At 38.7% G+C, this 25,782-nt stretch overlaps 2 protein-coding genes across 2 annotated transcripts; one reads left to right on the top strand and one right to left on the bottom strand.

Annotated features, from left to right (window-relative positions):
- Positions 1–844: 844 nt before the first annotated feature.
- On the top strand, positions 845–13,847 carry LOC148355475 (cyclic nucleotide-gated channel cone photoreceptor subunit alpha-like). The gene is made up of 9 exons (XM_088349362.1): positions 845–1,039; positions 7,460–7,568; positions 9,402–9,473; positions 9,579–9,755; positions 9,837–9,896; positions 10,378–10,566; positions 10,683–10,784; positions 10,856–10,962; positions 11,989–13,847. Exons 2-9 carry the CDS (start codon positions 7,468–7,470, stop codon positions 13,383–13,385), a joined length of 2,205 nt encoding a protein of 734 aa, XP_088205488.1. The 5' UTR covers positions 845–1,039; positions 7,460–7,467; the 3' UTR covers positions 13,386–13,847.
- On the bottom strand, positions 13,681–23,875 carry il12rb2 (interleukin 12 receptor, beta 2a). Its single transcript, XM_088349361.1, has 16 exons — positions 23,838–23,875; positions 23,636–23,769; positions 21,744–22,001; positions 21,561–21,684; positions 20,615–20,808; positions 20,402–20,544; positions 20,003–20,147; positions 18,789–18,862; positions 17,902–18,109; positions 17,603–17,776; positions 16,619–16,720; positions 15,965–16,111; positions 15,760–15,891; positions 15,563–15,665; positions 15,392–15,476; positions 13,681–15,247 (listed from the first exon to the last, which is right to left on the bottom strand). The coding sequence occupies exons 2-16, from the start codon at positions 23,697–23,699 to the stop codon at positions 14,828–14,830; spliced, it is 2,373 nt and encodes a 790-aa protein (XP_088205487.1). The 5' UTR covers positions 23,700–23,769; positions 23,838–23,875; the 3' UTR covers positions 13,681–14,827.
- Positions 23,876–25,782: the final 1,907 nt, after the last annotated feature.

Genomic DNA, 25,782 nt, shown 5'->3' with positions numbered 1-25,782 from the left:
CCTTCAAAATTAGTGTTGCTGTATTCCGCACCCAAAATACGCATTATCAACTTCTACGGCGAAAACTAGATTAATTGACATCTGCGTTGTGATTTAATGAACCGCATAAGCTGCAAACAAACATGACTTATACTCCAGTGCAATGTATGCAGTTTGTTTCTCTTTACAATACACTGAATGTTTGTCTTACACGGAAAGTATTTCGATATATATTTGGATTTTAACGTTGAATTTCACCCTCCGCATAATCTTGGATTACCTTGGTAGTTTTAGGAAAGGTACTTGTTTGTAACTCGAGTACTTTCTGACTTAACAGCTGATAAGTAAATTATTGAATATTTGTTCGGATTTCATTACAATGAAGAATATGGTTAAGTTTTTTCTATTGGATACCTGCAAAGGAGATTGCTTAGGTAGCCACAGTTCTCCGTTATTTTGAATCACTGTTGTTCGTTATTTTGACTGTTATCCACTGTTTGCATTATTGTCACTGTTGGCCAATCATGTTGCTGTTCCTTAATATACACCCCATTCAGGGTTGATCTGCTTCTTGTAACCTATGGGATTTCATAAAAAGGGGTCGAGGGAGGACCTTTAGAACAGGTTTCATTCATTGATGTATTCTCTCTATTTTGAATGTCTACTAAACTTTAAACCTATCCTCAGCAAAAGCTTGGGATGACAAACCTGTCTCACAGCATCCACCAATGATCGATTCCACATAATGTACCATATCTTTCTAGTAAACGTACGATACTCTTGATAGGGGACTCCTCCCCGTCCTGATCTGGGATCTGCCTGCTGAGCCTCCCTTCTCCTTTTTATCCTCATCCTCGGAGCACCTTTTCAACAACAATGGTGTCCAAGTGGCGGGTAATTCTCTAGATTGCGGACGCTCGTTGACAAAGAAGAACCATGAAGAAAAATTTGTGCTTATAGAATTTGCCGTACACGTGAGATGAAGACGGTATTTTGAGGATGGTGGTGGTTGCCGAGAAGTGATTTCCTATGGGGTGGATATAAACGCCTGACCAACCAGGTAGGCACCACATGAAAAAAATATATATGATAAAAAGATGTTTTCTTACCATGTCTAATTTAGAATGAAGCATGTTGATTGTTGTCTTTTCATATTATTGAACAACAAACATGTAATTCAAACACCAACATTAACTGATGCACCACTATGAAAGAGTTAGCAGATCAAATCATTTAAAACAAAATGAATACGCTCACATTTGATTTTTTTTATTCATTACAGTGTATTGTATTTTCTAAGATCTATGTTTAGCTGGGATTTGCGAAATTAATGCTTGTTAAATAATTTACATTGGAAAAAAAATTAGAGTCACAAGTCTTTTCAAATCAGAGAGGGATTTTTATTTTGTACACCAGATGAAATAAATATAAATTCACCTGGATCACTGCAAAAAATGTAAATAAAATAATTATCAAAACAATACACAAAGTAGTACGTAAACAACTAAATAAAAGAATACAAATGTTGACTATTTTCAATAAATATAATGCCAACCAATTGAAGAACTACAATATCAAAATACATTTTAAAATGCGATTTAGTGAACTTGGCTATTGCAGTGCGTTAACACTACACTTCAAAATCCATAGGCACAACTGCTTTTCTTGCACAAAGTATTCATAGTATGTAAAGGTTAAAGACAAATTTTCTAACAATCAATGCAGAATAAAGCATCACTCTGAATTAATTCATCATAAAATAAAAATACATAGTGTATGCACAACACATATATTCTCACATTAGATGGCATATCTTTTGCTGGGAATATTGTGTTGTCGCGACTTGAAGCTGTCCTGATAAAAAGAAATCCTCAAGCTTCTTAGCGGGTCTTTACACTACAGTGCTGCTAATCTCCCACAACCTGAATAAGAGCATTATTATATTAACAGATCATTCTGTTAACCATAATGCTAACAGTCATAGTATGTTTTGGTGTTTTAGAACTCTGTAACCATACCAAAGAAGATTTTTGTTTTAGGTACCTGCATTTGCCTTGATTCATTATTTCTTTACTCTTGATATATCTTTAAAACGCGGCACGGCAGCTGGGTGTTTAGCGCGCAACTGTGCGAAGGTCCAGACGCAACCACTCCGAGTGGAGTTTTCATGTTTTTCCCGTGCCTGCGTGAGCTTCCTCCGGGCACTCCAAAAACGTGCATGTCAGGTTAATTGGCTGGATCAAATTGTCACAAGGTGTGGATGAGAAAGTGGTTGTATGTCTCTGTGTGGCCTGCCACTGGCTTGCAACCAGTTCAGGGTTTCCCCTGCCCACTGCCCGGAGATGGTGTCAATGTTTTAAACCTAGTTCGCATTACACAAAATAAGTTAATTGTAGGTTTTTAATATAATTATATTTACAAAATGAAAACAATTGACATATATTTGTGTTTTTGTCGATGTGGCTTATGATGTAATGTTATACTGTATATGTTTCCCCTTGGCTGCACTAGTTAAAGGTAAACTTCTGTCACGTTCGTTTAATGTAGTGAAGCTGGCGGTGGGGGTGAAGGTGGGGGTGTCCTGTGCTTATTAACTCCCTGGCATTAGTGCTAATCTACACGTGCCTGCATGTGTTACAACCACACAAATAAGCAAATAGGTTGATACGTTAAATGAGCAGGCTGTTTTTGTGGGTGGTTACCGTGGATTTGTTTTTGAATATGAAAAGGAAATGTAACGATTTTAGTTTAAATTAGCTGTACCCTTTGCATACCTGTCAACCTCCACGGCTCCATGCCCGTACAAACTGTCGTATTTTCCCGTACAAAATACAAAATAATCGTACACCATATGTTATTTTTATTTTTTTCGGAATGATGCATGATGGGAAATCCCCAGATGCATGCGATTGACAAATTTGCGTTTTTCCGTACAGATTTCCTTGTACGTCGTACTCGTCTTAAAATGCATAAAAAAACGTCCTTTGTAACGGCAAAACCGTCCAGGTTTTGTCGTCTTTTTACTAATAAAATAAGTCGTCTTCTATTCTCAAATTGCTGTCCGGAATTTGAAACATTGTTACTCTCTGCTGCCATCTCCAGGCTTACAGTTATGATTGCAGTCTCAGTCAGCCACTTCCTCAAAAAATTACAAATCTTAGACGCACTAGAATAAGCTCTTTTTAAAAAAAAATCTTTTTGGGAGTTTGGGTTAGTGTTTCAATTGTATTCATAGCAGGCTTTTGCTAACTTTTACCATTTTTGTGCTACACTGAGAAAAAACTTTGAATAAAAGCATGAGCTCCCTCTCTCCCCCTCTCTCCCCTTTCATACTTCCAGAACAGAGATTCTAAAAGCATATAGGCGCGGTGGGAAAGAATTAATAAAGGCTCTTTAAACTTAGTTGGCCATTATTAAGGGTAGGGTGTGAGATTTGAAAACTTAAGGCTGCAATCATGACTTTAAGCCAAGAAACAGCGGCAGAGTAATACAGGAGTACATGGCATTTCTTAGACCTGCTCGAATAGACTCTTCTTTTTCATCTTTTTAGGTTTTTTTTGCCCTGAATGGGCCTGATAAAAGTAAGATAAAAGCATATAATAATAATAATTTCCTTTTTGTATTGTCATTCTTTGTAAAAATGTACACAGAACGAAATGTCGATACACCTGACCCGTTGTAGCGAGCCGATGCAGCCGCAGCCAACAGAGGGCGCCGCCATTTTACCAATTAGGTATGACTCGGCCGAGGCGCGAACCAGCGACCTCCCAGTCTCAAAGCGGGCACACTACCATCTAGGCTACTGAGGTTGAAAACAATGCACAAGGGCTCTTGGAACTCAGTTGGGCATTGTTAATACATACTTAATAGAGAAGATATAACTTTTTAGGGACACATCAAACTACGCACCCCACCTTTAAAGGAACATTGTGTATTATTTAGTGCCTCTTATTGGTAGAATAATTCAATTCATAAAATTAAAAAAAAAAAACAATTTGAATATTAAGCAAAACTACATAAACTATCAATAAGATGTGTATTTTTTTAAAATCTCACTGGTCGAGACATTTGTATTTATTTACATAACATGAGGTTCACCTAGAGGGAGCCAAACACCTTTTGAAAGGCTGGGCTACAAAAAAATGGTGCTGTATGGTCACTTTGAGTTTCCGTAGTTTGTATTATTCCTTTATTCCTTGTGCTTTGTAGTACTCTTTTTGGTTGCACTACACACTGCATCAACAATATGGGGTTAAATGTTACAGATTGTCCCTTCGAAGCCCCAGTGTGTAATATTTCACAAGTAGATGACACTGTATTGTTTACTGTGAACGGAAACTAGTGTCTAGAGCACAGCGTGGCAGCAAGATGAAAGACAAATATGGCGGCGACTTATAGGTAGGGATTTCACTATGTAAAATAAATATAAAATTCTATACTGATTATTTTTTTTATATAAAAATCAACTTTGGTATGATAGTTCGTGTATTTTTGCATAGTACTCAAATCAATGTTTTATTTGACTAAATGAAAGTTTTTGTATCACTAGAAGGCACTAAATATTACACACTGCCCCATTAAAACTGTCTTCTGAAATGTAGTATTGTCAGGGTTGGGTAGGGTTACTTTAACTTGATTACTTTCAATTACTTTTGGATTACTCCATACCAAATATGCTAATAAAAGACAAAATAAACTAAATATGAATAAAATGATGACTCACAACACGTGGTAAGCTTTCTCTCCTGGCTTTGATCTCTTTGATCTCCGGCAAAACGAACATAAAATGTGACAGAAACAAAATGAAAATAAATCCAAACAGCTTGCCAACATCATTTTTGCCGTTCCATGTATTCCGTTACTCCCCAAGCCGGCACAAAATGTAGTCATTTTATTCATATTTAGTTTCTTTTGTCTTTTATTAGCATATTTGGTATTGGAGTAATCCAAAAGTAATTGAAAGTAATCAATTTAAAGTAACCCTACCCAACCCTGAGTATTGTCTTCTTGTAACTAGGGTTGTTGACATCTGTTGCATCTTATAAGCACAGTATGACTTATGTACTCTTTTCAGTCCACTGAATGTTTTTTTTTTATAGAATTAATGTTTACATAAATTTCGATTTTAATATTGAATTATGCCTTTTGCGTAATCTGGGCATACTTCTGTAGTTTAAGAACTTGTTTGTAAATCAAGGACTTTCTCTGTTGACCACAAAAGCATGGAATGACAAGCTGTTTTTTTTTTTTTTTCAAATATGAAAAGGAATTTTAACAATTTAGTTTGAACATTTTGAGGGGAAAGATTGAAGTTTCAGCGAGAAACATTTTGATAAACATCTTGCATTTGATCTGACAACTACCTTAAATGCTATCTGTGAAACACTGCAACATGATTGTTTAACCTTTTAATGAATGAATCCCAAAATTCAATAATCACAACTTTCACTTTCAATGAGAAGTTACCTGTAGCTAATGCATCATGTATAGACTTAGCCTTCTTAGAAGTGAAGAAGGGAGACCTTAACTATGCATTCCCAAAGAAGTCCGCCTAATGGGCTTAACAGTGCTATATATGCCCACACCCACGCCGCCAGCAGGGCCGGCGCAGACCCGTAATTGGCGCTTATTTTAAAAGCAGTGCTGACCGTTCAAACTCAGTAACACGCTCATCCAGTTTAGTGGTTAGGACATAAGGAGGGTTTATTTTTAGAGCTTGTGTATACATACTGAGTCGCTCAGTGGAAAAATGACTTTGTCGGTGTATGTATTTTGGACTCAGCACAATTAAAGTGTCAAAGAGGTATGGACAGGCCTAGAATGTTTCAGAAAACTCTCCAATTTGGGCCAACTGAGCAATACTTTGGCCATTCATTTGATCATCCCAGTAAAGGAATTATGCATTTTTGCCCTGATATGAAGTTTCATTTTACAAACACTACTTACTACTGAACCTAAAAAAGGGCCTAGTGCAGAGGTGGGTAAAGCTACAGCACGCGGGCCACATATGGCGTGTTAGCATATTTATTTCGGCCTGCAAAACAAAAATGCCCAAATTATAATGTTAAATATGGTTAAAAAAAGTATAGTGTCCTTTCATGTTGACACACCATACAAATTTATGTATATATATTTTAAAGGATATTTCTGTACTTGCTATTTTTTCATCATGTATTTCTAACTGACATGCTGTATTAGATGTTGATTTAAAATCTTATGATTACAACCTGGTAATAAAATAGTAAGCACATAGTAATGAATTAGGTCGTTATTTTAGAAACATATTTGCACCAATTCGTAACAAAAAATAGCCCTCATCCTCAAAAAGGTTGGTGACCCTTGATGTACACTATGTACACTTCTCACATTTCTGCAGAGATTTCATCATAATGTTTAATAGAACAACACTGAAAAAATGTTTATTTTACATGATAAAAGTAATTCTGTGTAAAGCTTATATAACAGAGTAAATTTATTTCTCCTCTGAAAACCCTCAAAATATTTGATAAGCGATAACAACCCCTGGCAACAAAAGTGAGTACACCCCAAAAACACTCAGCTCTATATGTCCAAACAAAGTACTGCTTGTCATTTTCCATCCTAAATACAATGTGACTTCTTACTCTTACTAAGTGTCAGGTAAGAATAGGGAGCAGATGTATAGGTAGTTCACTTTGTCATACTGGTCACTGAAACTCCCAACATGCCACACCATGGCAAGGAATTCTCTGGGGACCCTAAAAGAACAAATTGCCACACTACATGAGGCTGCCCAAGCCTAAAAGATGATTGGCAACACCCTGAAGTTGAGCTGCAGTACAGTAGCCAAGATCCACTAGCGTTTTAGAAAATCAAGATGCACTCACAACAGGGCTTGTGTTGGATGTCCAAATAAGCTGAGTGAACGTTCACGGTGTCACATCCAAATGGTATCTAAGAAAGATAGGCGCAGGAGTGCTGCCATCATTGCTGCAGAGATTGAAGAGCTGGTGGGTCAGCCTAGAATTACTCAGACCATACACTTCAGGAACTTTCACTTGAGGTTACTCACTTCTGCTGCAAAAGGGGTTTGGTTATTAATGGCTATATTTTGACTTTTTTGAGGGATAAAATAAATTTACATTGCTATAAAATCTTTACAGACCAATCTTTATTGTGTTTGAGCGATGTTTCTTTACTGTTGTTTTACTTAACACTATAATGAAATATCTGCAGAAATGTGAGGGATGTACTCACTTTTGTGACTTACTGTAGATGTATTTATTCATAAATGCATAGGAGGAAAAAAAAGCAATATTTTTTCCCTCATGAGGTATCGGATTCCACACGCTGTACCAATCAATTCTTTTTTCTCCCTCTGGTCTGGCCCTTTTACCAGAAACGTATACAGTGGGGCCCTTGACCTAAAAAGTTTCCCCATCCTTGAGCTGGTCTAGTGAGTCTTTTCCTGAAAATCGGATTTTGATATGATTTATTTCAGGCCCCACGATGACGAAGGTTAACAGCGAAATCTCGTACGTGACCAGATGCCGCTTATCCAGCCAGACATCTGACGAGGAGCTGGCCGTCATTGAAAATGGAGAGAGCAGGTTGGTTTAAAGGTTGAAAGTTGAGACGGTCATGAGCTGTGTGCGAATTTGACGATGTCCAAGTGTCCATTTCCCGGTTTTGATCATATTCTTGTTTTTGTGATTAGTTTCCCTTGTTTAATGTGGAGAATATCTGTATGCCAAATTCGTGGTTGGTGTTTTATTGTTTTTTTTAAAAGCACAAACAATTAAAAACAAGTATGCTGGAGTTCATTGAAATCTAAGCTTATTTTACATATCTTTCAACCCTGTGTTAAAATATGTCTGTAATGCTCATCATTAGCTACCTGCATATTTGTAATGGTATTACTCTTGATCTTCCCATCTGTAGATATTGACCAAAGAGTGTAGGTTCAGGATTTAAACCAGGGGTGTCAAACTCATTTTAACTCGGGGGCCACACGATAGAACAAACATTCTGTCGGGGGCCGGACTTGTAGATTAAAGAGAAAGAAAAACAGAAATAAAGAAATAAGAGAAAGAGGGAGGGAAAAGGAGAGAGGGCGGGGCAAAGAAAGAGAAAACGAGAGAGGGAGAGAGCGTGAGAAACAAGAGATAAAAAGTCGTGAGGAGGGGGAAAAGAAAGGGTGGGGAAGAAAGAAATCCAAAGAGAAATAGAAAGACAGAAGGAGAAAAAAGAGAAAAGAAAGCGCAAAGGGAAGGAAGAGAGAAAGAGAAAAGAGAGAAAAGGAAAAAAGGAAGTTAGAGCAAAATAAGTTAAAAAGACACAGAGAGAGAAAGAGACAAAGAGCAACAAAGGAAGAGAAAAAGAGAGACACAGAGAGTTAAAGAGACAGAGAGTGGGAGAAAAGGGGTGGAAAAGAAAGAGAGAGAGAGAAAGAAATAAAAGTACAGTGTCTTTGTTTGAGGCACCTGGCTCTGGCAACATCAAGTTGACATATTTCAACCTGCAGCTTGTTTTTCTCTTGCGCTTCTCTGAGTGTTGTCTCGCGGGCCGGATTCAATCCCTTAGCGGGCCTGATCTGGCCCGCGGGCCGCCTGTTTGACACCTGTGATTTAAACGATGATGTCTTTTCAAATGTGCAGGTCCTTAAAATGTGATACCATAAGTACAGGCATTTTTTTCAAAAGTTCCTCCGATGGCTCCATAAAAGGTTTGTTTTGGAGTTTGTTATCGTCAGAGCACTTTAACTTGGGACCATAGTTCAGATTTGTGAGTATGAAAAACATGCTCACAAGATTTTAGTTCAGTATGTGGGCATAGATCATTCTTGTCTGGTCGCGTATTCCACTTTCGGGACAGACCGAGTATTTAGACAAAGGAAAAAATAAACCTGAAGAGAGCAGTTCAGTTGAGGACTTTCATTACAAAGTTACAAAATAAAATAAAACAGAGTGCACGCCGGACCAATTGTTCAGGAGACCGTTTTCCATCCAAAAGGCCTCAAAGAAAATGTCTTGCCCCTCTCTCATAGCGAAAAAGGCAAAGAAAAAATGAAACATACAAGGCAAAAGAAAGAAACTCAATGAACAAGAGACTTTTGTTTGATCTGCAAACAGATGGATTTTGAAGGTTGAATAACAAAATAAGGCTGACGCATCAGAAGACCATTGCTTGGAAAATACTGATATGAAAACCTTGAATGAATAGCAAAAGTATATACCGATACTCCATTCACATATGTGGATAAGCATAAGGTGCATTTAAAAGAACTAAATTGATAATGTGGTTGTCAAAGTAATAATGTATTGATTAAATACTAAAACTAATATAGGTGAAAACTCATGTGATAGTGACAACATACTCAGTGAAGTATTTTAATAATCTAACAAGTGCTTTCTGGCTAAAATTCTGCAAATGGTGTCTTCCAGTTGCAACTCTGAGAGGGCTATGTCTTCAAATTCAAACAGAAGTCTTTTTACGGGTCCAGGTGCAATGGCCAGGTAAAAAATACCTACAATAAAAGCAACTCTGCCTTGTGATCTGACCCAATCTCAGGAGCCTAGATACGTATAACGTTGTCATCTCCATTCTCTGACCATGTCTAGGCTCTCTTACTTCTTCTTGATGCTCCGCAACTGGGCCTTTAACAGAATGAACCCTGAAGTACCGGCAAGGAACGACTCCTTCCTGGAGCGCTTTCGAGGCCCAGAGCTCAAAGAAACATCTGGCCGCGAGAGTGCCATGCAGTCACCGAACCGTAAGGGCAAAAAGCATGGAAAGAAGTGAGTAGAACTAGAATTTATTTGATCAAAGTTCATAATGAAACAAAATATGTGACTACCTTACATAATTTGCTTCTGAAGTCTTTGCAGTAAGTGGCCGCTAGCTACTTACAATATGAATAACTGCAACAACACAGACGAGTAAGTTCATAGACTTGGTCGAAATCTTAGCTGTATTCTACCCTAGCTGGTATGAACTTCCTTTCTACTCCCAGATTAGTATTTTTCCCCATGTCCTTGTGGTTTGTTAGGTGCATCAAAGACAGACTATAGTTTCAAGAAGTAATGATGAAATTAATTTAGTTTTCTTTGCAATGGATCATTCAGAGATTTGTACAAACCATACAAAAACAATTCTAAATCTGCACCAAACTCTGCCCTCCATATGTTGTCTCAAATACCTCCACTCCCTCACAGAGTTCACATACTCTATCCCTCGCACCCAATTAGTCACTTTGTGACTCTGAACCCTAAAAAATAAAGTACTCCACCCAAAATATGTGAACCCCTCCATCAGACCCTTCCAATCTTGATCTAGTCTGGTATCCCTTCAGTTATCCCGGCTAGATGAAGACACTTTTTGTGATTTAAAGAATTAAAAGAACAAGGCTGTGTCCCTTAGCAAAAAGGATGACAAGAAAGAAGAGATAAAAAAAGACCAAAATGATGCAAAAAAGGATGAGAAGAAGGACGATAAGAAAGATGAAAAGAAAGATGAGAAAAATGATGAAAAGAAGGATGAGAAAAAAGATGACAAAAAGGATGACAAAAAAGATGATAAGAAAGATGACAAAAAGAAAGAGGAGCCCCCGTAAGTGTACTTTTGCTGCCTTTGTGTATAAATGATTCAATTGCAGTATAATCTCTCTTATTCTTACACACTTCTACAAGGCCTTTCTAAAAAAACATTTTATTACCCCTATTCAGGAAAGAGATCTGGATAATGGACCCGGCTGCAGACATGTACTACAGATGGCTGACGGTCATTGCTGCCCCAGTGTTTTACAACCTGATTATGATAGTGACCAGGTATTTTTTTCTACTTCTTTTGTTTTACAGTTTATATCAATTAGAAGTATGTTCCTCATCTATTTAATCAGGGCTTGCTTCAATGAACTCCAGGACCGCTTCACTAAACTTTGGATCTTCTTGGACTACACTTCAGACTTTATCTACTACACAGACACATTTGTCAGGTCAAGAACAGGTCAGTTTTATGGCTGGGTGACCAGGGTTGGGAGGATTACATTAAAATTGTAACCCGATACAGTTACTAACTACCTGTTAAAGAATGTAACCTGTAATGTAATCTGAATACTAAAATTTTAAAGCAATCTAACTCGATTACTTTGGATTTCTTTTGGATTATTGCTGGGATGGGCTCCAGCACCCCCGTGACCCTACTGAGGATAAGCGGTGCAGCTAATGAGATGAGATGAGATGAGATGAGATCTTTTGATGAATTAGACATTCCTTGTTTTAGTTCACAATAAGAGCACAACAAGAACCCAATATCGTTTTAAACACACCAAGTGTTCACTATCTAAATTTCCGACACACTCTCGTAATTCTTGTCAAGTCTCTATGTCTCTCTAGGGTCAGCCATTGAAATTATAATAGACACATTTCATCTATGAGTGCATTACGTATCTGTAAATGTAAGACAAACGTGAATGAGTGCATGAAGTGAATGAATGGATGCTTGGAAGGATGCTGAAGGCTAATGCTCCCAAGCAATTAATTGCATTCATAATTTTATTTTATGTTATTTCATTTGTTCATACTTGTTTGTCTATGCTTTCATGTTATTTGCACTTTAATGTAGTGGCAATTTTCTATTGGTTTTGCAGCGTTTTTAGTCATAGTCATATTTTGTAGTCAGGTACCCCTCCCCACTCAAATAGTGGGGGGCCCTGCGTGAGTGAATGAGACAGCAGAGATCGAGTAGTGAACGTAAACAGAGGTGATGCAAATGAGGAAAAGAATAACTAGAGTGAAGTGTGCAACATAAAAATGCTTTTAAAAAAATTGTAATACGCAAAGTAATCCTTATTTTTTGACAGAATTCCATTAAAAAAAAATTCTTATTATGTAAAGCGGTTGCATGTATTCCGTTACTCCCCATGCCCTCTATACTTTTTAAATGTTAATGATTCAGGTGGATGACATATTTGCCTGTTTTGATAAATTGCTTGTAATCCAACGTGGCTCTAATTATGTGTCTGTTCCTTAGGCTACCTGGAACAAGGCCTTCTTGTGAAGGATGCCTCAAAGCTGAGGGCCAAATACAGAACCACATCGCAGTTCAAGTACGACATGATTTCCATGATCCCTACCGATCTGCTCTTCTTAAGATATGGATTCAACAACCCAGAGTTCCGATTCAACCGCCTCTGCAAGATATCTAGACTCTTCGAGTTCTTTGAGAGGACTGAGACCAGGACCAGCTTTCCCAACATGTTTCGAATTAGTAATCTCGTGCTCTACATCCTGGTCATCATCCACTGGAATGCCTGCATGTTTTTTGCTATCTCTAAGACCATTGGTTTTGGCTCTGACACGTGGGTTTACCCCAACATCAGCCATCCGGAACACGGTCGCCTGGCCAGAAAGTACATCTACTCACTCTACTGGTCCACGCTAACTCTCACCACAATTGGTGAAACGCCTCCACCAGTGAAAGATGTGGAGTACCTCTTTGTTATTGCTGATTTCCTCACTGGTGTGCTGATTTTCGCTAGTATCGTCGGAAACGTCGGCGCCATGATCTCCAACATGAATGCCTCTCGAGCTGAGTTTCAAGCTAAGATCGACTCCATCAAGCAGTACATGCAGTTCCGTAAGGTCACCAAAGACCTGGAGGCCCGGGTGATCAAATGGTTCGACTATCTGTGGACGGAGAAGAAAACTTGCGATGAGAAGGAGGTCCTGAAGAACCTGCCCGACAAACTCAAGGCCGAAATCGCTATCAACGTCCACTTAGACACACTGAAGAAAGTGCGCATCTTTCAAGATTGCGAGGCCGGACTCCTTATCGAGTTGGTGCTCAAGCTAGAGCCTCAAGTCTTCAGTCCAGGGGACTACATCTGTAAAAAGGGCGATATTGGCCGGGAAATGTACATTATCAAGGAGGGTAAACTGGCAGTGGTGGCTGATGATGGCGTCACGCAGTTTGTGGTGCTAAGTGATGGCGCATACTTTGGGGAAATCAGCATCCTGGGCATCAAGGGCAGCAAGGCTGGAAATCGGAGAACAGCCAACATCCGAAGTGTGGGCTACTCGGACCTCTTTGCGCTCTCCAAAGACGACCTGATGGAGGCTCTTACTGAGTACCCTGAAGCCAAAAAGGCCCTAGAGGAGAAGGGCAAGGCCATTTTGATGAAGGACAACCTGATCGATGAGGCGGTAGCTAATGCTGGCGCTGACCCTAAGGACCTGGAGGAGAAGTTGACCAGGCTGCAGGACAACCTGAACGTCATGCAGACCAAGTTTGCCAAGCTCTTGGCTGAATTCACCTCCAGCCAGTCCCGCATGAAGCACCGCGTTACCCAAATGGAGGCCCAGGTGAAGGCTATCAAACCTGAAGACCTTTCAGAAGTAGTGGCTGACAAGGACAAGAAAGTTCAGTAAAGAAGGACTTTACATGGAGTGAACTTTCTAAATATGAATTCCCACCTTGTTTTTACCCATTTATACATTCAATCTTGTGCAATTAACACTTGTGAATTTTTCAAACGTGTGAAAGTGATTAACACCTTCACACAAAGATTTGTATTTTCTGTATACTTTGTAGATAATCGTAAGGCAGGCCTTGCTTTGGTTCCATTGTATGCAGAGTTTAAATGACAGCTGGATTTATTTGAAGCCAACAGTTCACCCCAGCTTCTCTTTTTCCCACAGTGGGAATGTCCCATCTCAGGTCAATATGGGGACTACCTACATCAGGTTTTGTCTTTAATTACGAGGTTGATAAAGAAAACACAACAAATTTTTCATGTGAATGTATAGAATATTTTTCCAGACTTACATTAATACATCTCAATCATTTTGTCTACATGCTCATTTTTTTAGATAAAATTAAACATTAAAACACGTTTCTTGTATTTCTTTAGTTTTGCAAGTTTCCTGTCACAACATTCTCTGAGGCCTAGTGTATTACTTCGGAACGAACTTCTACGCAGCAATTCCGGTATAAAGTCAGCAACTCAATTGTTAATGTCAATCACAGCATTGTAATCCTGATTTATACAATATCCCAATTAAAAGCAGTTCAACGTTTAATAACTTGCACATGTTTTTCGCACGTGGCACAGTGGATGAGTGGTTAGCGCATCTGCGACACGGTTCTTAGGTCATGGGTTCAAGTCCAGCTACTAGCCTTACTGTGTGTAGGTTGTATGTTCTCCCTGTGCTTGCATGGATTTCCTGCGTGCATTCCTGTTTCGTCTCACATGCCAAAAACATGCATGTCAGGTTAGTTGGCTGTCCCTGGGTGTAAATGAACAAATAAGTTGTCTGACTCTGTGTGCCCGGCAACCGGCTGACAACCAGTTTAGGATGCCCACTGCCCGAGGATAACTGGGATGGACTCCAGCCTCCCGTGACACTACTAAGGATAAGCGGTGCAGATAATGCATGATAGATGTATTCGTCACACTGGAACGATACCTACTCTGTTCCCTGTCAAAGATTACTGGTAAATGTAGTTCTTAAGCTGCGATTTTTTTGTACATCATTCAATGTAGCATGAACTTTGGCAAAAAAAAATCTAATAATGTTCAGTACCGGTACGTTGAACTGTTAACTAAGCAACCATTAACAAAAACCAAAAGTTATAACACAACCAGTTGGACATGCAATTCATATCCCAGATAAAGAGTTCATGATAAAAATGTTTTGTGGGATTTGATTGAAAGTCGTAGTTTTTTTGCTATTTCCAATAAAAAAACATTTGGTAGCTGTCTCTTAATTTTGTCCTAGGATGGCTGCATTTTTTGCCCCATGTTTATGAGACAATGACAGCAAACAAGGTCATTTCAAAATACTAAGTGATTAGTGGACTTCATTGTGACTCATTGACCAAAGGAGTGTGTGATCAGGAGTTCTCCAAAGAGACTGCTGCCATTAATACGGACTGTATCCAGGGTTAACGTCCCTGGGTGCAGGATCTGTACCAACAAATCCTGCGCTTCTTCATCCACATATTCTGCCTCCTTGGCCTCCTCCTTATATGGGGCTGAGAGGTAGTTCGCGGTTGCAGTATCGCAGCAGAGCAAGCTTTGGGTCTGGTCTAAGCTGTCCGACTCGTAGGAGTTGCTCTTGAGGTATGTGGTGAAAATCTCTTGAGGCATGGAGGGGCTCAAGGGTGAAGAGCTTGCCAGCTCTGCGCTGTGTTCAAGTACACTCTCTGCATCCATGACGATGTTGATGATTGGTTCGTCCTCTTTGTTAGCAGGAGCCTCACTCTGAGGATCGCGCAACCTCATTTGACCCTGTGCCGTAACAAAAACTAAGAAAAATTGGTTTCTTGCTTACTCCAAATAATATTTTTGGTAATTAACAAAGTTATTATTAACAGCCAGTGTTCCATACAATTTTACAATATACACACATCAATTCAAATGTACAGTTCTTACCTTCTCCTGGGCACATTCTTTTGCTAATATGCTGTTTGCAGGATCAGGTACTACTTGATTTAAGCACCGGAAAAGGAGCCAAACTCTACAAAGTGGAAACATTCTGGTTCATTGTGGCAAGATAATGTTGACTTTTCTTATCCCTTATTTAGCTGCTGTTATAAGACAAACCTTCTTTTTAAAGGTGGGATTTGACACAGGCATAATAACAGCACAACTGCCGCGAACAACAGTGAACAAAACACCTGCATGCGCACCAGCTTCTCCTCTACAACTGTCAACCACAAGGACATATTTTTAGTCATTCATGATTTTACCATCTCATATTGTTGAACTTTTTTTTTGTCAGACAGACATTATGTGCTCACTTTGAATTGCAATCTTGACTCTTTGACTACTGGGGCTTTCTCCATGTGAAGTCCAAGCAGTGACCCACAGGTTGTGGACACCTGGGGTCAGGTTTTTTAAGACAAAAGACTGCTTTGTCGCTTCAATTGAATCTGTAAAACAACACAAACATCATTCCCCTACCAAACTAAATAGATGAAGATTTTTTGCACTTTTAGTTTTTACAATTCTTTAAATGTCCGTTGTTGTCTTTGTGGTAGATGGTATACTGAGTGATGCAGCCACAACGCAGGGCCCTGGAAAGTTTTGCCCACGTTAAAGTTACAATACCGGCGTCCACTTCTTGTTGAACTGATGGACCAACCTTGGGGACTGTGAAAAAAGCAATACAAATTAAAGCTCTGGTATTAAAACTTCTTGATTCAGCCAAATCAATTTAGAGCATTGGCACTTAAAACGATTTGTGTGAGCGCAAATGCACACGTTTTGCAATATAAGTGCGAACCACACACAGGATCATGTCTGCAGATACGTGTTGACAGGCTACAGGTACCATTACAGAGGGTTTGGATATAAGTAGGGAGGCTTTGGATAAGAGTTTGTGTTGTATGCAAATCAAGATGACAATGTAAGTTACAGTCAGAGGACATGTGAAACTTGTTAAACTGAGATCCCTCCACCTGTACATGCATGAAAAAAAACAACAATGGCAGAAGCAAGGGCGCACATTGTACAACAGCATAGAAGGAGGTGACACCTTCTGCATGGACATTGAACCCCAATAAACATTTTATTGAAGACTCACTAGAACCGATCACTGGACTAATCACTAGGTTGACTTGACAGGAGCATTTATTCTGTATGGTCAAACACAGTTACCAGATTGGCTTATGTTGAGGAGTCTGAAGCTCTCCATAGCCATTGAACCGTTGCTGTAGAGAGCCTTAACAGCTCCTTCGTAGCACTCTGATGCATTCAAACCTGTGATAAAGCAGGATGGTCAGTTTGGTAGACAATGATGGAATTATCTAGAAGACAAAAAAAACGATCAACTGGAAAATATTGACGATAATTTGAAAAAAAAAAACAAAACAAAACAGTTGAACACACTGTATTAAGAGGATTATACTCTAGAAACTAAATAAATCGTCTGGAAAAAGTCGGACATCCCACAATAGATAAAAAGCACAGTCTGGAAATTGTAGAGATGATGATGCACGTCAATCAGATGATTTGGAACAAATATGAAAAAAACAGAAGTGGATCACATAAATCAAAATGACCCAGGAAACACATGAAGTAAGTGATTGAGAACATGTATACAAGATGGCCTAAATTACTATATTTGAAGGAAATTATCTCAAAGAAGCGGATCTTGAAAAAATAACGAGTATGATCTAGAACACAAAGAGCTGTGATCCAGAATACTTAATGATTCGGAGCACAGTACTAGAATGACCTGTAATCAACAATGAGTGGGTGTTCTAAAACACTGGAAAATGACGATCTGGAACAAAAAAAAAATGTTTGCAAACACACTTAGAGAATACTCTAGTTAGTATTTAGAGTACATGTGATTCAGAAAAAGGGAGAATCTGTAATGCCTTGAGTACCATCAAAAACACACACACACACAAAAAAAGAATAGATGGTGATCTAGAATTCATGCACAATGATCAAAAACATATGAACATAATTGTCTGAATCTTTAAAACATAACAGAACATATAATGAGGATGGCCCAGAATCCATAAAACTTTTGATAAGGAACAGAGGAGGAAATTATTCTGGTAGGCAAATAACCAGAACAAACAAAATGCATAAGAACACATGAATGATCTAGACCAGACAGTACTCTACAACCTGTGATATTGGCTTGGTAATCTTCTCCTGCCAGTCGTATCCATTGCAGTTCCTGCATCTTAAAACCCTCTGGGTACCATTCCACCACATGGGATATCGAGCTTTCTGAATGTCTCCACAGGAGGATGGCACCATGCTCATTTGTCTTCACCTTGACTTCCAACTGGGCCGATACTAAAAGGTGCGGAAAACGGTTTGGAGATTGTCTCTTGGAATGTTCAAATACATTAAGCAATCCAGTTAAGGTTGTCAAAATGGAAAATGTGTCCCTTTTCAGATGTTATGCTGTGTTGGCTTACTTATGCGATATACATTGATTCTGGATGGTGGGGACCTCCCCTTGGAGTTGAGGGCGCTCACCGTCACATGGCAATCAGAGCAGAAGGGAACGCAAGCGCCCGTAGAGTCTGCACTAATGTTGGACTTGAACACAAGGTTGGACTGGGAGTTATGGACCGCTACAGAGTATGCAACAATCTTACCCCTGGCTAGGGTAACAGCCATCGGCTGGAAAGAGCAGAGAGAAACATCTTACAAAGAGCTACCTGCTGTGCAGTACTGAAAGGAACTTCAGGAGGTGGTGTTCTAAAGCTTTGCTGGACCTAAAGATGCTTTGTGGGCATTCAATTGGGCCTTCCCGTGGAATTGGGGGACCCTATAATGATTATAGTCATAAGAGAACCAAACCTAAAATATGCTTGATACATTTCTTTTCCTTTGTGAGAATTGATTTGAGCATCCCAAAAGGAAATTAGTTAGTTGGGAACACTGCAAAACATGACCATTTTAGTCTGAATGGTGCTGCCAAAAACCAACCAAAAATGAAGGTTTTTAAGTGATTCTCCAAGATTATTCTACAATTTAAATGAAATGTACTCAACATCCTTGTTATTGGCTGAGTATTCATAGACTGTACCTTGATTTATCTAACCTTTTTTTGTCAATGTGAGATCTAGCAAGTCCCAAAGTCTTTGCTCGATCATTTCTCTTAATCTCTTCTAAAGTAAAGTGGAAGTTTACAATGTCACTGCTTGCGTGCATACGTATGTGTTTGTGGTCAGAATCGAGCATGTGCGACACTTAACGCCTGACCCGTGGTCAAAAAAGGGACCTTTTGTTTTTGAAGTGAAACTGAGAGCAGTACTCAGACATACGCATAACAACACTCTCACACTTAAATGTTTACCTTCCAGTAGAGCCATATGGACTTGAAGTTGAAGGGAGCTTGAAAGTACCACACATCCAGCTCTCTAGCAGGTGCTATCAGAAACAAACCACAATGTTAACTTCAAAGTGTCCTTATTTTTGGGGGGGGAACAAATGGTTAGTTCTTGGAACCTGGCCCCTCTTGACATTTTGTCAAGTGCTTTTATGACTGACATATGAACAAAAGTTTGTGTTGCCGTACTAAACTGGCAATGGGGGGGATTTTTTTATTTGCGAGTTACTGATTGTTGACTGTATGGTGAGTCATCAAACTTTACAATCTCTTAAGAGAATGTCAAAAGTGTTTCTGTGTTTTTTGGCAAGCATTCTTGAGATTTTTTTCTGGATATTATTTGCTGACCTTTTTAGATGAAGTCCTTACTCTCATGCGATTCCAATAGAATTTCCTGTTCCCTTTGATATGTTTTTATGGTTTTAACCTCGATAGGCATTTCTACCAGATTCAGCTGTATCGACTTTATAGAGCTTTTGGCTATGATAAAATGCCAATTCTTCACTCAGTGGGAGTATGTTTTCTCAGTATAGCAATTAGCGTTTATCATTTACAGTTTATTTGAAAAACTTACTTTGAGGTCAAACATCTGGAACAAAACCGGAAAAACAAAAATTCGGATGCAAGAGCTTTAGTTTTGTATATCAGAGAGAGTGCACACTGACTCCAGCGCAGAACGCGAAGAGTTGCCTTTCCTGGAAGAGACATAGGTTTCATGAACCAGGCATCTTTCTTCCTGCTACAAATGCTTATATTTTATTTAAAAAAAACCAAGCCATTGTGTAAAGAGTAAGGCAACCATTTAAATGCCTATATTTAATCATGAAATGGGCGTTGATGTTTGCGTCATTAGCATTTTCTCTCAATTTGCTAAAGAAGAAAATGTTTCTGTCCAAAATACCTGACTTTCCGTGGTTTTTCTTTTCTGTTTTTTTTTAAATAGAAAACTTTTGCCAAGAAAAATGCACCTTTTTTTCTGAATTTAGATTCCTGGCAAGTTATCAAACTACACCTGTACAAACCAAAATTGTATATCTATAGCTTCTTGACATTTTAGGTTGGTTTACTGATTGACAACCCCAGATTCGGGAGCACTTAGTGCACTTTACCTCAGCAGTCTTTGAAGCCCCTGAAACAAGCCCATTATTGATGCAAAATGTATAATTACTTCGATGACTTGCCTTCTTCTTGAGTAATGCTGGACGTGATGTCACTCCAGTTGGACCACAGACCATGGCTGAATCTCCCTCGGGTTCTAAAACGGTACAACTGGTAGGGCTCCAAATAATTTATATTTAGTGAGTAATTCCAGGGCACCGGCACATCCTGGTGGAGCAACAGGTAGCATTTTAATAGTTTGACATCGGAGATTAGCCAGATTCATAAATATTGTGACCCTGTTTCCATACATCACAACAATGGATTTAATGGAAATAAGATGTGAACCATGTGATGTGTTAAGGTAAACAGTGTGTTCTGGAATGTACTGATATTACCATTGTAAAAATCAAATTGTTTTTCTTAGCTCACCACCTAGGATTCATAATCATTTTGTACAACATTGAGCTTGGTCTCCTTACTGAGTTTGGATAGTTAGTCCACTGCCCTGTTTCTGTAGCGTACTGCACCTCGAGGTGTTGCGTTAGCGAAGGCACCTGAACCCTGATGGTGCACCTCCTGGAAGAGCACCAAGGCACCCCGAGAATCGGAGCAGAGGGGATTGCTGCTCACATTAACTTCATGTTAAGTTGAAAGTCTGCCACAACAATAAGACAAAGAATACAAAAAGGTACCGATGTCTCTGAGGGTAAAGTTGACAGGAAGTGATTCGGTTGAACCAAGTTCATTACTGGTGAGGACCTTCACTGAGATGACACGGACAGTATTAGGCACGTGGAAGCTAGCCTCTGGAGGATCAGTTTCAGTGATGACAACTTTCGTTTCAGTCCACAGTTCTGCGGGATCTTCTGTAACACTTGTCACACTACTACACGGATATGTGGACACACACACAAATGTACACTGTCTCATGTTTGTGGGTCAGAAGAAATGAAGAAAAAAACCAATAGGCAGGATTCTGAAATTTTAATTGAGAAATTTGACTTTACAGAATTCCTTCAAAATTTTGCATTTTTTTCCAAAAATTCTAAGCGTTATGATTTGGAGTGGATCTAGCATATAGGGGTAAGTATACAAACTGTTAATAGCATTAGTTGTTTGTGATGATTAGTCAAAGAATGCCAGAAAATGCTACTACAGAAAAATTGGGTTTAGGTTTTGGAGATGTTTTTACAGATCAACTCATCATAGGCACTTTTGAAAAATGTAATATTGCACAAAAAATTACCTTTTTACCTGAATTTTGTCTGATTTTTAGTACGTTATCAAATTACACTATTACACAGCAAAATGTCAGAATTCCTATATTCGTTTTTCATTATGGCTGCTTAGAAATGTTGGTAGTTCAGAAAAAAAGCTTGAGATAAGAGAATTCTATATTTTTCTGGAAAAAAGCCCAAATTTTCACATCTTCAGAATGAATTCTTACTTTAAAGTGAAAATTCTGATTAATCAGAATCCTGTCTAGTGTTAATATCTTAAATATGTGCCTGAAAGGCTGCATGTATGGAACCCCGAATTTAGCAATTAATGTGCATGTCATGTTTGATAGGAACAAGATTTTTTTTCAATTTTTTTATTATAAAGGTCATTCACACTCACAAGCACTCTCATACAAACCAGTGTTCCTCAGTGTTTCTCAGGTAGGTTTTGTGGCCTCTTTCCCAGGAACAAAACACATCCTCTGTCTGGTTGCGCAGAACCTTTTGGTTGCAACGAATGTTCCGCGGCGTCTCCGGTGGGTCTACGGACAGAAAAATATCAAAACACACCCCCACAAAGTCCAGCGAGTTTCACACTTACAACCGGCATAGATGTCAATTCCGCACTGCTGCACACAATAGCACAGGCAGCTGAAGGTCTGGTGATCGATGATGTTGTCCACGCGTAAGTACGTCATATTGGTGTTGATTGGGGTGGGGGTCACTAGTCTATTACCGCTGTACATGGACTGGTGGCATTCACAAGGGAAGGTGCAGTACAACTCCAAGCTGGAGCCACGTGGGACCACTGCCCCCTCACTTGACCAGATCTTGCAAGCGAGAGACTCACCTGAGAAGACTGACCCAAAAGGACGCGGTTTGGTGTCGAGTTTTAGTTTTGCAATCTCCAAGAGACATATTTTTCAGTTACAAGCTAGCTCATAATTCAAGAGCAAGGTTGACTTAAACTACCTGAAGCATAATTCTCTTGTGTAACAGAGTTGACATTTGATTGTTTTGAATGTTTTTTTGAATTCTCACAAAATCTGTGTTTTTGTTGTATTACTGTTAATATTCCTGTGCCTCATTCAATTGTTAAATCATGGGCGTCTGCGACTGTCTTTTTCGTTTGGCACTTTATGGGCTTCAGTGCTTGCCGTAGCTTCAGCTAATTTGCATCACGCTGAAGATTATTGCAGTCGTGAACAGATGCCCTGACTTTTGTATTGTTTTGTTTACTGAATGCAGGCAAAAATCCGAGTGACTGTGAAACCTTGTGTCGCGCATGATTGAGGGTCGTTACACTGGCAAATAAAAAGAAAGAATCTGTTATGATTATTGGCCTTGATATTTATTATAGGTATAGAAAGGCACTGAAAATCCATCACTCAGAGCCAATACCATATTTAAAAAAGACACAATTCTAAGTTGAAGGTTCTGACCAGAGTTTTAAAAAATGGCACTGTAGATATAATCAAAGACACACAACAATAACCCTTCTTATATTTGAGCGCATGTGTTTATATTTGTTAATATATTCCCCAAAACAAATTTTTACGCTATTAGCTGAAAAAAAATCTCATTTTAAGAATGCGTTTTCTCATTTTAATACATTTTTCAGATTAACGTTCAGAGATACACATAACAGTCAAAATACTTATATTGGAGTGTGTGTTTTTTTTAATTAATATATTCCCCAAAACTAACGGCGTTTGCTGAAAATCTTTTCTAATTTTAAGAATACTTTTACTAGTTTCAAATTAATGTTCTGCAATTAAAGTCTCATTTCTATTGTTTTTATCGATTGAATGATATTTCACTACATTTTGAAATATTTTTTCTATATGATGTGGATTTTTATCTTATTCAATACATCTCAAAAACTGATTTTTTACCCCATTGGCAAATTTTTGAAATGAAATTTAATATGAGTTAAATTAAAAAAAAAATCTCCAGCACCCCGCGACCCTACTGAGGATAAGTGGTGTAGATAATGGAAGGATGGATATATATATAAAACTATTGCTCTAAATCCATGCTTATTTTAAGTAGTATTTTTATTTTTTTGCTACATTTAGACTTTTCTTGTAAAAAGCTCAACTTTAAAAGAAAAAAAATGTCTAGTATGGCAGAGGGTAAATAACTTTACTGATGTGAAGTATGTATTCTGAACTCAGTAATAAATGGTTCTTAAAATGGTAAAAACCCTTCGCCATCTGCCATATCAAATACTTTTACTCAATTTAAATATGTTTTTTTTCCTGATTTTACAAGAGAAGTTACAAAGATGGTAAGGTGGGGAAATTATATAAATAGATTCAGCATGATATTCTGGTAAACAAATTATTTCCTTCAGTACATAACGAGTAAAATATTTTTTAAAACGTTTAAAATATCGAACAGTTAATTACAGTATATGCATTATTGATGTTTTGTATTGGGAGAAAACATAATTATAGTGCATCCCTAATGAAAAAAAAATTGGTTGCTTACCTCTGCAGAGTCGCATCAGCAAGACGGCACAGACCAGGAACCGTGCCGTGGAAATTGCCGCCATCAGTCATGAATAAATGAGTTTTTGTGCATGTAGGCCTAAATGTCACATCTTCTTCCAAGCTTACCACAAGCTTTCACAAGAGATACAAAAATATTGAAATTTGAGTAGGACCAGTTGAGTCAATAACACTGTACTTACCAAAGACAACGCGGCAAGGTTCCTTTGTTTTTATCCTGTTTCTTTTTTCTAAGCATGTGAGACAAAGTTGAACTTCATTGAGGGAAGTTCATTGTTGGTGGGCGTGCTAGACAAAGAAACCACTAGAATACACGCACATACAATCCTATATGGGTGCAAAATAAACTAGTTGTCTTAGATTTAGTTTAATCATGTAGATTTCTACTATGAAATGAAATGATCTGCATTTATATAGCGCTTTACAATGTGCTCCACATTTCCCAATAGCGGCCTTGCAGCCACGTAAGGCCCTAACCTGCTTATTGGGGGTATTAGGGGTTCAGTGTCTTACCCAGGGACACTTCGACTTGTAACACGGACGAGCCGGGATTCGAACTGGGATCCCTTGATCCCAAGACGAGCTACTCATTTTGGCTCAGCGGCTGGATCCAGACTTTGTTCATAGGTGGGCTTGATCAGTAAAAAATATTGCCAAATATTTTGCATTGTTTTTCAGTACTATGCCTTATCATTCCGCCTAGATTGGTAGCCTGCCCTGCAAATTATAATCTATGATAACATTTTCTCAGCACAACACTTTATTTAGAAAAATATGATCATTATGTCTGGCATTGAATGTGTGACAGTAAACAAATTTGTTTATTTTAACAATTGAGTAAATGCAGCTTCGTATCTGAAACAACTCACCACAAACATTAACAAACTCAAGTGGGAGCTCTGATGAAAATATGCTCGCCTTATGTGTCATACTGCTTTAAAATAATTTTTTAAAAGATCCAAGATGAGATTTTTAAGAGTGAATGGGCGATGACATCAGATCAAACTACTAAACTGGGCCCACTGAAGCCGAGAAAATACTGCTCAATACAGTAATCCCTCGGTTATCGCGGTTAATGGGGACCAAAACCACCCGCGAAAAGTGAAAATCCGCGAAGTAGCGACGCTCCTACAAAAATGCTTAAATTTTAAAAAATAATAATAATAATAATATTTTTTTTAATTATTATTATTTTTTGGACCTGCGAAGCTCTGAACCCGCGAACTTGGAACCGCGAAGTAGCGAGGTCCCACTGTATTGTCTTTAATATGAGCTCCCTTACACCTTTGCTGACCTCTAGCGGCGGAAAGGAGCATTTGGTTTGTCTGTAATGAGAAAAAACCTTTTAAATTGAGGTAAACACATGCCACTTTTACAAATTTATGGCAGGTCAGGTAAAATCATCCAATAAGCTTTTGTTTAATTTTGTTGTTTTCTTTTTTTTGTTAAATTTTGGTGTTGCAGTAGGGATGTTCGATATCATATTCTGTCGAAACCATTTCTGTACTGAAATGTTGATAAGTCATTGATACCCATAAGTACATAGAAACAGTTTTCTCATGTAAAAAAATCCTAGCAAAAGTCCAAGCAAAATATTTTCCTCAGATATTGCATTAATTTAACGGCCTTTAGGTATATGTACTTGATATGGTAGCCGACTTCTAGTGGTATTCTAACAAACAAGGGGCTGAAGTTAAAGGGACAGTGTGTATTATTTGACCACCAGATGACGCTGCATTGTGTGAAATGAGTGCCAAAAGGCACAAGAAAAATACAAACAACGGAGACTCCATCCATTATCTGTTTATCCATAATCTGCACCGCTTATCCTCAGCTATCTTTTGGGCAGTGGGCAGGGGACACCCTGAGCTGGTTGCCAGCCAATCGCAGGGAACACAGGGACAGACAATTCGCTCGCTCATTCACACCTAGGGACAATTTGGACCGGCCAAATAACCTGACATACATGTTTTTGGAATGTGGGAGGAAACCGGAGTGCCCGGAGGAAACCCACGCAAGCACGGGGAGAACATGCACCCTCCACTCAGGAAGTTCGAACTCATGACCTCAGAACTGTGACGCACACGCGCTAACCACTGCCCCGCCGTGCTGCCCACAACGGAGACT

The sequence above is a fragment of the Urocampus carinirostris genome, chromosome 12 (assembly GCF_059441175.1).
Source record: "Urocampus carinirostris isolate Australia breed hairy pipefish chromosome 12, RoL_Ucar_1.0, whole genome shotgun sequence".
NCBI classification, from domain to species: Eukaryota; Metazoa; Chordata; class Actinopteri; order Syngnathiformes; family Syngnathidae; genus Urocampus; species Urocampus carinirostris.
The sequence above is the reverse complement of the archived record's forward strand: the minus strand, read 5'-3'. Positions and strand labels throughout refer to the sequence as shown.

Excerpts from the sequence above, each read along its gene's own strand:
- LOC148355475 (XM_088349362.1), top strand. The coding sequence starts at position 7,468 with ATGACGAAGGTTAACAGCGAAATCTCGTACGTGACCAGATGCCGCTTA. Across the intron at positions 7,569-9,401 it reads ATTGAAAATGGAGAGAGCAG|TTGCAACTCTGAGAGGGCTA; the intron begins GTTGGTTTAAAG and ends GGTGTCTTCCAG. Across the intron at positions 10,963-11,988 it reads ATTTGTCAGGTCAAGAACAG|GCTACCTGGAACAAGGCCTT; the intron begins GTCAGTTTTATG and ends TCTGTTCCTTAG.
- il12rb2 (XM_088349361.1), bottom strand. The coding sequence starts at position 23,699 with ATGGCGGCAATTTCCACGGCACGGTTCCTGGTCTGTGCCGTCTTGCTG. Across the intron at positions 20,148-20,401 it reads GGACTAACTATCCAAACTCA|GATGTGCCGGTGCCCTGGAA; the intron begins GTAAGGAGACCA and ends TTGCTCCACCAG. Across the intron at positions 15,248-15,391 it reads AAGAATGTGCCCAGGAGAAG|GGTCAAATGAGGTTGCGCGA; the intron begins GTAAGAACTGTA and ends GTTACGGCACAG.